General features: G+C 41.5%; 1 protein-coding gene across 7 annotated transcripts in view; it reads right to left on the bottom strand.

Moving 5' to 3' along the window:
• Positions 1-3,442: 3,442 nt before the first annotated feature.
• Positions 3,443-13,050, bottom strand: part of Acsl (Acyl-CoA synthetase long-chain) — a 68,671-nt gene continuing 59,063 nt past the window's right edge. For 6 of the 7 annotated variants that reach the window (XM_053795197.2, XM_053795203.2, XM_053795204.2 and 3 more), the window contains exon 2: positions 3,443-6,259. In XM_053795197.2, the coding sequence (XP_053651172.2) occupies positions 4,228-6,252 (2,025 nt within the window). In that variant the 5' untranslated portion in view covers positions 6,253-6,259 and the 3' untranslated portion in view covers positions 3,443-4,227. Of the gene's footprint in view, positions 6,260-8,906; positions 8,929-13,050 lie in introns of those variants that run through there. The other variant, XM_053795201.2, reaches the window with a different exon arrangement.

Raw genomic sequence — 13,050 nt, 5'->3', positions numbered from 1 at the left:
TGTCCAGAGGGCTGAGGAAGGGTTGTTGAGGTGGTTCGGACATGTAGAGAGAATGGAGCGAAACAGAATGACTTCAAGAGTGTATCAGTCTGTAGTGGAAGGAAGGCGGGGTAGGGGTCGGCCTAGGAAGGGTTGGAGGGAGGGGGTAAAGGAGGTTTTGTGTGCGAGGGGCTTGGACTTCCAGCAGGCATGCGTGAGCGTGTTTGATAGGAGTGAATGGAGACAAATGGTTTTTAATACTTGACGTGCTGTTGGAGTGTGAGCAAAGTAACATTTATGAAGGGATTCAGGGAAACCGGCAGGCCGGACTTGAGTCCTGGAGATGGGAAGTACAGTGCCTGCACTCTGAAGGAGGGGTGTTAATGTTGCAGTTTAAAAACTGTAGTGTAAAGCACCCTTCTGGCAAGACAGTGATGGAGTGAATGATGGTGAAAGTTTTTCTTTTTCGGGCCACCCTGCCTTGGTGGGAATCGGCCAGTGTGATAATAGAAAAAATAGATAAATATATATATATATATATATATATATATATAATATATATATATATATATATATATATATATATATATATATATATATATATATATATATATATATATATATATGTCGTGCCGAATAGGCAAAACTTGCGATTTTGGCTTAAATAACAACGCTCTTCTTGCCGAAATATATTTAGTTGGATTAGGCTAAATTAAACTGCTCTTGTTATAATAAGGTTAGGTAAGTTTTCTATGGTTCTTTTGGTACAAAATTATTAATTTTTACATTAACATAAATGAAAAATATATATTTTTGAACGTATAAGAGAAAATTTTAGAAAGGACTTAATTTTAAATGAGTTCTTGCTAATTGACCAGTTTTATCTATTCAGCACGACATATATTTATATATATCTTCTTCTTTCAACAAACCGGCCGTATCCCACAGAGGCAGGGTGGCCCAAAAAGAAAAACAAAAGTTTACCCTTTTAACTTTAGTAATGTATACAGAAGAGGTTACTAGCTCCTTGCTCCCGGCATTTTAGTCGCCTCTTACAACACGCATGACTTACGGAGGAAGAATTCTGTTCCACTTCCCCATGGAGAAATTATATATATATATATATATATATATATATATATATATATATATATATATATATATATATTAGTACCAAAGATTTAAGAGATATATACAGTACATGAGGTGTGAGAGATACTTGTCTAGTACATATTGTTACGTGTTTATCACTGAAAATAGTCCGAAAATCTCGTCTAGTTCATTGTGCTGTATGGCCCATTAGGATTTAGAGCTTAGCTTAAATTTATGAATAAATAATAGATAAAAGTTTTCCTATGAACAGGCTGTTGTAATTTTCATGGAAAGACCTAAACCAGTAAGGGTCATAAAGCGACTAGAAGAGGGGGGGGGAGAAGCAACTAGGTCCAATCTAAGGAAAGTGGAGAGGTCAAGTAAAATCCCTAGGATCAAGAGCCCCTCCCCATATGTACCAAACTATGGAGTAAATAACATGCCAGGCACCTACCCTTGATGTGTGCCAGGCACCTACCCTTGATGTGTGCCAGGCACCTACCCTTGATGTGTGTCAGGCACCTATCCTTGATGTGTGCCAAGCACCTATCCTTGATGTGTGCCAGGCACCTACCCTTGATATGTGTCAGGCACCTATCCTTGAGGTGGCAGTCACCTATCCTTCAGAGTGCCAAGCACCTTAAGGGGGGCTGCTTGGCGCTCTTCCTTGAAGAGGGACCAAAATGCGTAATAATGGTCCAGAATGGACCATAATACAGGATAGATCACAACCCTAGACTGTGGTCCACGATGGACCATAAGTGACTATGGCCCAGGATGAACCATAACACGTAACTATGGTCCAGGATGGACCATAACACGAGACTATGGTTCAGGATAGACCATAACACGAGTCTATGGTCTAGGCTGGACCGATAAGTTTTAAGCTCTCGACAGCACGAGTGAAAAAATATTAAATACATTTAAACCTGTCTCCTCGCTGTTGTAATTTAATAAAGATGACCTTAACCCCAATGGTTCATACAGTAAAAATGTTCCTCTTTGTTGTCCGGAAACAGAGCTTTATGATACTTGCGGGTTTAGCGCTTAGACTTAATAATAATAATAATAATGATGATGTCCGAAAAGAAACTTAAAACTAAATTAGGAAAAAATTACTTTGCCAAGACATATAATACTGAAATTAGATTTGTTTCGATTTATTTTGATTTTTAATTATCAGAATTATTGTACATATTGTTTTTACAATTTTGTGGAGCCATATACGACTATAGCAGCCACCGTTGTTCAGGTATTGAGTTCTTTGATCAAGGAGCCTCTTCGTTCATCATTCTTGCATGATGACACGACGCTATATTTTCCCAGGTCTCCCTGAACCAGTTTCGTGACCGTATTCACGAATAATGGCAAGTGAGTCGCACGATTGCTTGATAACCGAGCTGAAAGCTACGAACAGACTCTTCCAAGCAACTAGTCTAGTACACAACTAGGAGAATTTGTGTACATACACTTATTCCTTTATGCTTGACACTAATTTCCCTCACAACAACCATACACTAAGTCCCAAAATACATCTCAGGGCACCATACATCTCTCATGTCATTAAATACGCTTTTGAAACCATCATATGAGTTTTTCAATAACCCATTTGTCTCATTCATAGAAAATGGAGAAATTATTTTCCATAATTTAATAAAAACTCGAGTGATGCTCGATACTTTAAGGTCATATCACCAAACTAACTTAAAATAGCAGTGAGCAAAATTATAATTAAATTATTTGTAGTAAATATTTTACATTTAAGTTCTGTGGCCTTGTATAACAAGTTTACCACATCATATATATATATATATATATATATATATATATATATATATATATATATATATATATATATATATATATATATATATATATATATATATTATAAGAGAACCCACAAGGGTGGAAATCTTTAGCTAAAGTACTTTCGCACTTCTCAGTGCGTCATCAGGAGCTATGCAATGTTTCTAAGAGCCAGGAGGAGGCGACAGGCCCACTCTGCGGTGTTCTGAGAAAAACTTCCCCTCCTTCACTTGCAACATTGCATAGCTCCTGATGCACTGGAAGCTGCGAAAGTACTGGAGCTAAAGATTTTCACCCCCTGTCTAGAGACAGAGGGAGAGTGAGGTATTCAGTCGCTTAGCCTTGATGGACATAGAGAGATTTTCGTAGCGTTCAGTCCCTCCGCTGTGATGGTGGTTCACTTCCATGGCGCTGGTCATTGAAATGGACCTGAAGAATGATCGAAAATTACTTCTTCAAAGGCTGAGGGACGAAACACCTTAAAATTCTCCCACAGTCTCTAAATATATTAGACACCTCTGTAATCGTCTGCTACACAAGGAAAGATTTCAGAAAAACAGATACCAAAGTACTGTTCACTTCTACTCATATGTTGTAGGTACAGAAACTTGTGAGATCAGTCTTACAACTTAACCTAATCTAGTATATACCTTATTTCCCTCTAGTAAAGTGCCTTGCCCATTCTATAGAGGAAAAAAACGAGGGGGATGTTCCGCTTACATTTTCAAATTATCAGTTTTTGGCACCACTGACGTACATTGGTCAAATCTTTGGTGATCCCACTAGTGTAGTACATACAAAGAGCTCTATACATTGTCACAGGACTTAATTATTAAAGGAAAAAATGCTACCTCTCTGGCAAGGACTGGAGTCCATGCAACTCGCTTGGGAACCCCCCAAAAAATTACTTCTGGGGAGCCCCAAGAATTATTTCAGGGTATCCAAAAACAATCACTTGTGGGACCCCCAGAAGAATCACCTTTGGGGAACCCAAAAACAAAAGGTGCCAGTGGAACCCATCTAGAAAAAAAATATTTAATTTCGTCTTTACAGTGGACGAAATCATTAATAATGCTCTAAGTATTGAAGTTCTTGATAGCTGGTCTCTTACACTGTGAGGAATAATGGGTAAAAAGCGTGAATGGAATAAATAAGGACTAGTAATCCATTCCAAGTGTTTAAATATACTAGTTTATATTATGCATATATACAGATACACAGACTCTTCTCTAGGGCCTTCGCCATTATTCAAGAACCTTGAACAAGAAAAGTTCCGAGTCTTTTAGAGTAGAACAGCTCTGGAAACATGTTGTAGGTATCACTAGGTGTGCTAGTCTACGAGTACATAGGCTAGTCTAACCTGGAGTACATATCATGAACGCTGTTTTCGTAATACTGATTGAGCTGCGTGCGTCGCAGCTTCAGTGCCGCTGTAACCAAACCTGTGTCTGGCGTCCAGGGCTCCAGCGTCAAGCAGACGGCTGCTGGCACCTCCCACCGCGTCAAACCGCACTTCTTGCCGTGGTTCTGAATCTCCTTCAAGATGGCCTCCTTGATCCTCTCGTCAGCGCACAGCTCCTCAATGGTGACTGTGTCCTTGTCGATACCCACGCTGGCCGCCACCTTCCACAGACGGTCTGCAGAAGGTACCACCACTGCTACTGTCTTGTCTTTAGTGGAGTCAGCAAAAACGCAAATATTTTCCACGTTTGAGAGCGTCTTTAGCTTGGACTCTGTATTTCCAAGGGAGACGTATTCACCATGCTTCAGTTTTACCAAATCTTTTTTCCGATCTATAATTTTTAACGAGCCTAAAGAATTTATTTCGCCAATATCTCCTGTGCGGAACCATCTTATCCCATTCTCTTCGTAGAAGGCAGCTACGTTTTCTTCGGGGAGCTTAAAGTAGCCTTTGCTGACCACAATTCCCCCGACTACGATCTCGCCTCGAGGATTTGGCTTGTCAGTCACTCTGTAATTTCCTTCTTCCCAGTCAACGAGCTTCATGAAGACCCCGAGGTTGGGGCCTCCTGAGTGACCGGTGCTAATGTCATCTTCATCCATACCGGTGATGCAGGAGGCTGTTTCTGTGGCGCCGTATCCAACCTGAATGGACACATCAAAAATGGCTCTCATCGTGTCATGGGTCTGAGGCGACAAGGGAGCCCCTCCGACCACCACTCTTTTCAGCTCACCTCCAAGCTCTTCCTGTACCTTCCTGAAGATGAAGGTATTCAGGAAGTACGACGTGAATGGGATGTACTCCAGCCAGAATTTGTACCTAACAGCTTCTGTGAAGACAAAGCTCTTGATCCATCCTTGTTGCTCCACTTTTTGGGAAACTCCTTTAATGATGCGATCCAACACTAGAGGTACAGAGTTCATAACTGTGGGTCTTGCTACCTTGGCGTCTCCCTCAGTGCCCTTCATAACCTTTGGGCTGGTGCTGGTGAGTGTGTGGGGAGAAGAGTACAGTATAGTGGCACCCAGAGAAATGAGAGCTATTTCTGTGGCCAATTCCATGATATGTGCTAGAGGCAAGAAAGACAGGTACCGATCCTCAAGACCTACATTCATCTGGACGGAGTAAGCAACGACACTGGCCAGGATATTTGTATGAGAGAGTTCCACACCCTTGGGCGTGCCTGTGGAGCCGCTGGTATACATGATAATAGCTGTGTCCTCAGCTTCAGGGACTGGTGTGATAATATTTGCTTTCCTGGTATCTTCTTTGATCATTTCTTTGAAGGGCACTAGGGTGACATTTGAAGGAAAATTGTTAACGTCACCTACACCCTCCAGCTGGTCTTCCATGACAATCACAGTCTTCACATTAGAACATTCTGACAGAACACGAGACACTCTTGGCAGAAGCTCATAGGAGGTGAAGACGAGAGATACTCCTGTTTGGTTGATACCGTGGGCGATACCTGCGTCAGTGAGTGTGGTGTAGAGTGTGACGACAGTAATGCGTTGCTGCAAGCAGCCCATAGCTGCCACAAGCCACTCCGCCCTTGTCTCTGCGAAGATAACGACTCTGTCTAGTGGCTGGAGACCTCTCACCCTCAGCCCTAGACCTACTTCCACAGCCATTTGCTGCACTTCAGAGTACGTTTTCCACATGTACTCTCCAAGTTTAAGTTTTTCGAACATCTTCCCATTGTGCTCCATTCTTTCCCTGGCCAACAGCTGCCGCGTGGCCATGCATGGCTTGGAGCCGTGGACAGAAGCACCATACTGCAGGGCACCAGACAGTGTTGTGACGCCTGCTTCCTGGAACTTGGGAGCCAGGCGGGAGTCCAGAGGATAGGGCTCTCCGTTTGACTTAGCCTTCACATACCATCCCTCTGAAGTCTTCACGCCACGCATCGACATCCTGAAACTGAAAATAAATGTGGTTAGTGGAGGCTGCAAAGAACATTTATCTGGTCAAGTCTTCTAAAGGGAAAATAAATATACACTATACTATCCTCCTCCCTCTCCATCAATAATGTGGTCCCCTCAAAGGAGATTCCTTGATTCTGGTGAAAAGGCTCTTTACCAAAATATTTACACCTCTATTAAACCCACAAAATGGCGGCAGTTCATGGCTGTTAAGAGTTAGCTGTAATTTAAAGATAGCTCATCCGCCCATGGGCAGGGAGTGTTTAAATATAAGCTTTAATTATTAGGAGATTCTGGAGCTCGAGTTGCTCCAGTATGTCTTCATTACACGTGAGAAAGTCACATTGTATGATTGTATGTGGGAGGATAATAAATCCACAGCAAGAATTAAGGGAGATGCACTTGCAAATCATAACTGATGTATTATCAACATCAAGAAGTGGAAGATTATGTGACTGCTCTGCATTTTGTAATGTAACGCGTGTGTCACTCTTAAGAACATGGAAGGAAATGTTCTGCCCAACATGGCAAAGGAATATCTTGCTGATGCTGTGGTCGGAAAGATAGTAGAAGTGAGTTGAGTGTAAAGAATTTTGTCCAAGAAAGACAATGAAACAGAGTGTAGGGGAAGGAATTGCCTAGTTGGATGTTTCTTACAAGTGTGAGAGGAAACTGGGGTAGGGTCATCAGTGATAGGTCGAGGTCTTTTGGACGGGAAGTTAGAGCCTGGCTGTACGAGTCACGTGTATGATCCGAAAATCAACGCACTGTACAGGGAGAAGCTGAGATCATAGTCAAAGCCGAACAGAGGTCAGATATGTCTGAAAGGTCGGTTCAAACCGCGGTACGAGAGGAAGGAAACGAAACGGCACCCAGAGAAGGTACCTGATTAAAAGAGAAGTCCGAAGGCATGCCAGGATCTGTACAGGGTGCAGCAGAAAGGGTCCGGAAGGAGGAAGGTCATGGGTATAGGTCTCCATAATAAGTTTCCTCTATTTTTTTAAATAAAAAAAGGGGGAGAGGGGAGAGAGAGTTTCCATGAGGAATGAAAAGGATTGTATATCCCACCTTTTGGAACCAATAGCCAGCCTCCGTATATACAGCTGTCACCCGAAGAACATCGAAACTATGGAATCTGGATCATCTGGAGATGATCCAGATTCCATAGCAAATTACACCACCATTAAGGACCTCAGTGGAATGGGATGCACAGTGATATTTTCCCCAACCTAGGAGCTAGAATTTCAGAGGAGAAGACCCTAAAGGCCAAAAGCAGGAAAGGACAGAGAGGGGAGGGATATGGGACAGGAGGAGGAATAATGGAAAAGGAGGGTGGGAAGGATGGGGCAGAGAAGGGAAGAATGGGGATGAGGGTAATTAGGGACAATATTTTGATACAAGACTGTCCAGCCTGAAGGGTACGAGGAGTATGAGCACCAATCTGAACATGTAAACTATTATCATGCAACCGACGGATATTTTATTTTAGTGTCAGGCAACGGGAAAAAATGGTGAAAATACCATTTGCAAAGTCTCACAGTGTGACTTTGTTAATGGTCTAAGTCTCACCGAAACGTCGTAAACTTCTCTCTCCTATGTACGGGTTATTTGTGTATTGTTCCAGTCACAGTATTGTGCCTTTGTGTTCTAATGGCGAAATTTTTTTAAGAATGTATCATCATTTAGTAACCAAGTTGGACTGGAATCAAAGCCACTGACGGGTTCATTAGGCCACAGACAGACAATTCGTGTTAGGCGTTAAACCCATATGGGTCATTCCATCTGCTGAGCACGAGACAGGCACGCTTCCTATTTGTAGATGTCTCATTAGACCACCGATACTAAATTCAACTAATAAGCCCCAGAGAATGGCAACTAGCAGATATACACAGTCTGAAACCGGGACAAAAGAATGATACTATCAGGAATCTAATCCATAGGAAACACACACACACACACACACACACACACACACACACACACACAGGAACATAGCGAAGTTTTTTTCAGTCATGGTGGAAAGTCCTAGATGAATACGTGGAAGGTAAAAAATACAGTTTTAAGAGTAGACATAATCAGGACTTAGAGGCCAGAAATCTGTACAATCGGCCAGTAAGAGTTAATATTAACATTTGTAAACACAACACACACTTCTACATAAAATAAAACACATACACCCGTTAAAAAAATGTGGACATTTAACAACTAATTTGTAACTTTCGTCTAAACTCGCCTGGATGTATTCACCTAGAACTAAAACTTTGTTGGTAGAGGTCAAGTTAAAGCTTGGAGGCCGCCCTCCCATCAAACAATTTCCATAGGTAGGGGTGTGTGTGGGGGGAAAAGGAAGCACCGTGTGTAATTGTGAATGTGTTCATTATCGGAGCATATGTGACTTTGACATTGCTCTTCTATCTAAATCTATTATCCTTTTCACCCACCATCACCACTTATCGTCTCCATCTTCCATCACTACTACTACGACCTCATCCACACTCACCACCTGATCATCCTTACCTTCCAAAAACCACCAGCACTACCTTATCCACAACCACACCATCCTCCTCATTTTCATCCTCCATTATCATATTGCAGGCAAAAATTCTACCCTCCCTAAACTAAACCTCTATCCCTCCGGTGTTTACCTGTGAGAACAGATCAGCAGGTGAGCACCTGTCCTGGTCAGTTAATTGAAGGTGCATTAACCTGGCCACAGGAGCACAGGACCCACCATCCTCGTGACAAATACTCATCAATACCCAGCCATGCTTTGAGGAGGCCAGTGTGTGTCAAAAGATAAATAAATGTTAATCATATACTTATAAATATTCAAAATAACCACATCGAAATTCACAGTGCAATTCCTTGATTACATATTCGATTTTGTCACCGAAGTGGCTAGCTTACTGTGCTCCACATATCCATCCTGTGGAGGGTAGCGCAAGAACATATGGATACACTAAAGACCTAGGAACAAGGATCCAAAAGGGTTAACAGGAGTACATCTGGATATATATCTGTAGTTCATTTATCTGTTACAAGCAAATTTAGGAAATTTGCTTTATATGTCTGGTATCTTATTTTCATTAATAAGATACCTTGATTTGTCACATATGGTATTATACTGTATCTCTAAATTCCCCAATAAGTGGACAACTAAGCATGTGAAGGCTTACTCAGCCCTGTAATAACTTCAGTATTACTAAGGCTGGCTCCTCCTCAGGAAAATTAATGAATAGAAAAAGAACAACAGTCAAATATAAAAACTATTATTTAGAAATGAAAATATAAAACAATTAAATATGAATTTTTATCCTACTTGAAAGAGAAATGAAAAATTAAATAAAAATAATATCTGAATTCAATGCTAATATGTACAGTTAGACTGTGGTGTCTGATGTTGTTGACACCGCGTGTTGTAGAAATTATAGCCGTTGCTGATGATGGGGGGGGGTCACAGATGTTGACAACCCAACGACTAGTTCTTCACAGTCTCTAGCCTTGAATAGGCCAAGATGATAGGAACACAGGTTCTTCACCACTGCAAATATGAGAGGTAGTTGCCTGGGGTTGACTACACTTAAGCAGATAAAATGGTGACGTCCCAGAACTTGTGTAAAGTTCGTCTCCTTCAACACTGTTTCTTTGGTTGCCAGATGACCCGAGCTGACATTCCAAGCTAGAGAGAGACAAAGGTTACCCACTGCCTAAGAAATCACTCACCATGATAAGTAAAGTATTTAAAAAAAACATGGTGATTATCTAAAAGTACATGGAATTCAAGGCAGAATGAACCAAGTCTTAAAATTGGTTAAAAGTGAAGCTCTTAACCAATATATCCATTAAAAACAGGAGCAGAGGCTTTTACTTACAGTTGTGTTGGGAGTCAAGTGATTACCATTTATGTAAAGTAAAAGGACACAAGTGCAACTAATGTGACATTTATTGTGGCAACGTTTCGCTCTCCAGGAGCTTTATCAAGCCATTAGGTAATGGCTTGATAAAGCTCCTGGAGAGCGAAACGTTGCCACAATAAATGTCACATTAGTTGCACTTGTGTCCTTTTACTTTACATATTGTCGGTAATTCTACCAACTTTATTACGATTACCATTTAGTCGGAGCCCCACACGTCACCTTTCCGGGTGGAAAAAGGAGGGGGGATAGCGGGAGCTAGACTGACCCTACCTTAACAAGCAGCCGGGCAATCAAACTATCGTCACCATATACTCGCTTGCTACTCCTATCTGTTGAACTTTTCCCTCACAAAGCACATAGCGTTTGATAATGTGAGAAATCACGAAAGCGCTTGAAATTTCGCCATTTTTTTCACTGTGGTTATTTTGCATATTGTGATCTTATTTCCCCGAAAAGTGTGTTAATTAGATACAATATGCGCTTAATGGCATTTTATTGCTAAGATGAGAATTGAGTCCATGGTAGATGGCCTTATTAAAATACCATAAACCGCAGAATTATATTCATGGAGCGCTAAACATGTAGGGGCAGGAGTTCCAGCGCCTGGTAATTAGGAGGTAATGAGGCGTGTTCCGAAGAAGGGGCGAGTAGCTCCAGTTCATTGGAGCAAGAGCGCTTCACCCGCGTCGAAACAGCCATTTTTTTAGGGGTAAAGAAATATTTTTTTTAGACTGTGACAGAGAACCCTGTGGAGCAGAACTCTGAAAGGCTGAGGGACTGACCTCCTCAAAACTACTTCACCGAGGGAGATGGACTGATTACATCTGTACTGCCTCTGCTGCCTCCTCTGTATTTGACTGAAGAAACCTTCTGTATAGTCGAAACGTTTCGGAGTAAAGATGCCTAACTGTTGCTCATGTGTCTTGCTTTTCAATTTATATGTAAATAAAATAATTATATATATATATATATATATATATATTTTTTTTTTTTTTTTTTTTTTTTTTTTTTTTTTTTTTTTTTTTTTTTTTTTTTTTTTTTTTTTTTTTTTTTTTTATTATCACACCGGCCGATTCCCACCAAGGCAGGGTGGCCCGAAAAAGAAAAACTTTCACCATCATTCACTCCATCACTGTCTTGCCAGAAGGGTGCTTTACACTACAGTTTTTAAACTGCAACATTAACACCCCTCCTTCAGAGTGCAGGCACTGTACTTCCCATCTCCAGGACTCAAGTCCGGCCTGCCGGTTTCCCTGAATCCCTTCATAAATGTTACTTTGCTCACACTCCAACAGCACGTCAAGTATTAAAAACCATTTGTCTCCATTCACTCCTATCAAACACGCTCACGCATGCCTGCTGGATGTCCAAGCCCCTCGCACACAAAACCTCCTTTACCCCCTCCCTCCAACCCTTCCTAGGCCGACCCCTACCCCGCCTTCCTTCCACTACAGACTGATACACTCTTGAAGTCATTCTGTTTCGCTCCATTCTCTCTACATGTCCGAACCACCTCAACAACCCTTCCTCAGCCCTCTGGACAACAGTTTTGGTAATCCCGCACCTCCTCCTAACTTCCAAACTACGAATTCTCTGCATTATATTCACACCACACATTGCCCTCAGACATGACATCTCCACTGCCTCCAGCCTTCTCCTCGCTGCAACATTCATCACCCACGCTTCACACCCATATAAGAGCGTTGGTAAAACTATACTCTCATACATTCCCCTCTTTGCCTCCAAGGACAAAGTTCTTTGTCTCCACAGACTCCTAAGTGCACCACTCACTCTTTTTCCCTCATCAATATATATATATATATATATATAGATATATATATATATATATATATATATATATATATATATATAATGTCGTGCCTAATAGGTAAAATTAAATCCTTTCTAAAAATTTTCTCTTACAGCATTATCATATTCACAATATTAAAAAGGGTTGAGAGAACTTTGTATTATTACATTCGTGGGAAAGCACCAAAAGCGAAGGGGTCATACACAACCTGGGGAATGGGACGCAATCAGGATCGATCAAAGGGACAGGAAACATCCATTGCTTGGATCAAGAGCGCGTCACCAGTATCCAGGCTCCGCTTTATCTAGGCTCCACTTTAAAGTCTCCGATTGAAAAGAGCTGCCAGTCAAGAATCACAAAGCTTTGCGTCCATGCTTTAGTATGACTGTTTTCTGATGCCACGATTGCTTCAGTATGACTGTTTTCTGATTCCACGATTGCTTCAGTATGACTGTTTTCTGATGCCACGATTGCTTCAGTATGACTGTTTTCTGATGCCACGATTGCTTCAGTATGACTGTTTTCTGATGCCACGATTGCTTCAGTATGACTGTTTTCTGATGCCACGATTGCTTCAGTATGACTGTTTTCTGATGCCACGATTGCTTCAGTATGACTGTTTTCTGATGCCACGATTGCTTCAGTATGACTGTTTTCTGATGCCACGATTGCTTCAGTATGACTGTTTTCTGATGCCACGATTGCTTCAGTATGACTGTTTTCTGATGCCACGATTGCTTCAGTATGACTGTTTTCTGATGCCACGATTGCTTCAGTATGACTGTTTTCTGATGCCACGAAGATAATATCGAGCGTGTGTACTCACCTAATTGTGGTTGCAGGAGTCGATTCATAGTTCCTGACCCCGCCTCTTCACTGGTTGCTACTATGTCTTCTCTCTCCCTGCACCATGAGCTTTATCATACCTCTTCTTCAAGCTATGTATGTAGAATGCCTTCACTGCATCACTCTCCAGACTGTTCCACTTCCTGACAACTCTATGACTGAAGAAATAGTTTCTAACATCCCTGTGATTTATCTGAATCTTCAACTTCCAGTTGT

Source organism: Cherax quadricarinatus, chromosome 78 (genome assembly GCF_038502225.1).
Source record: "Cherax quadricarinatus isolate ZL_2023a chromosome 78, ASM3850222v1, whole genome shotgun sequence".
Taxonomy (NCBI): domain Eukaryota; kingdom Metazoa; phylum Arthropoda; class Malacostraca; order Decapoda; family Parastacidae; genus Cherax; species Cherax quadricarinatus.
This window is presented reverse-complemented; position numbering and strand designations above follow the sequence as displayed.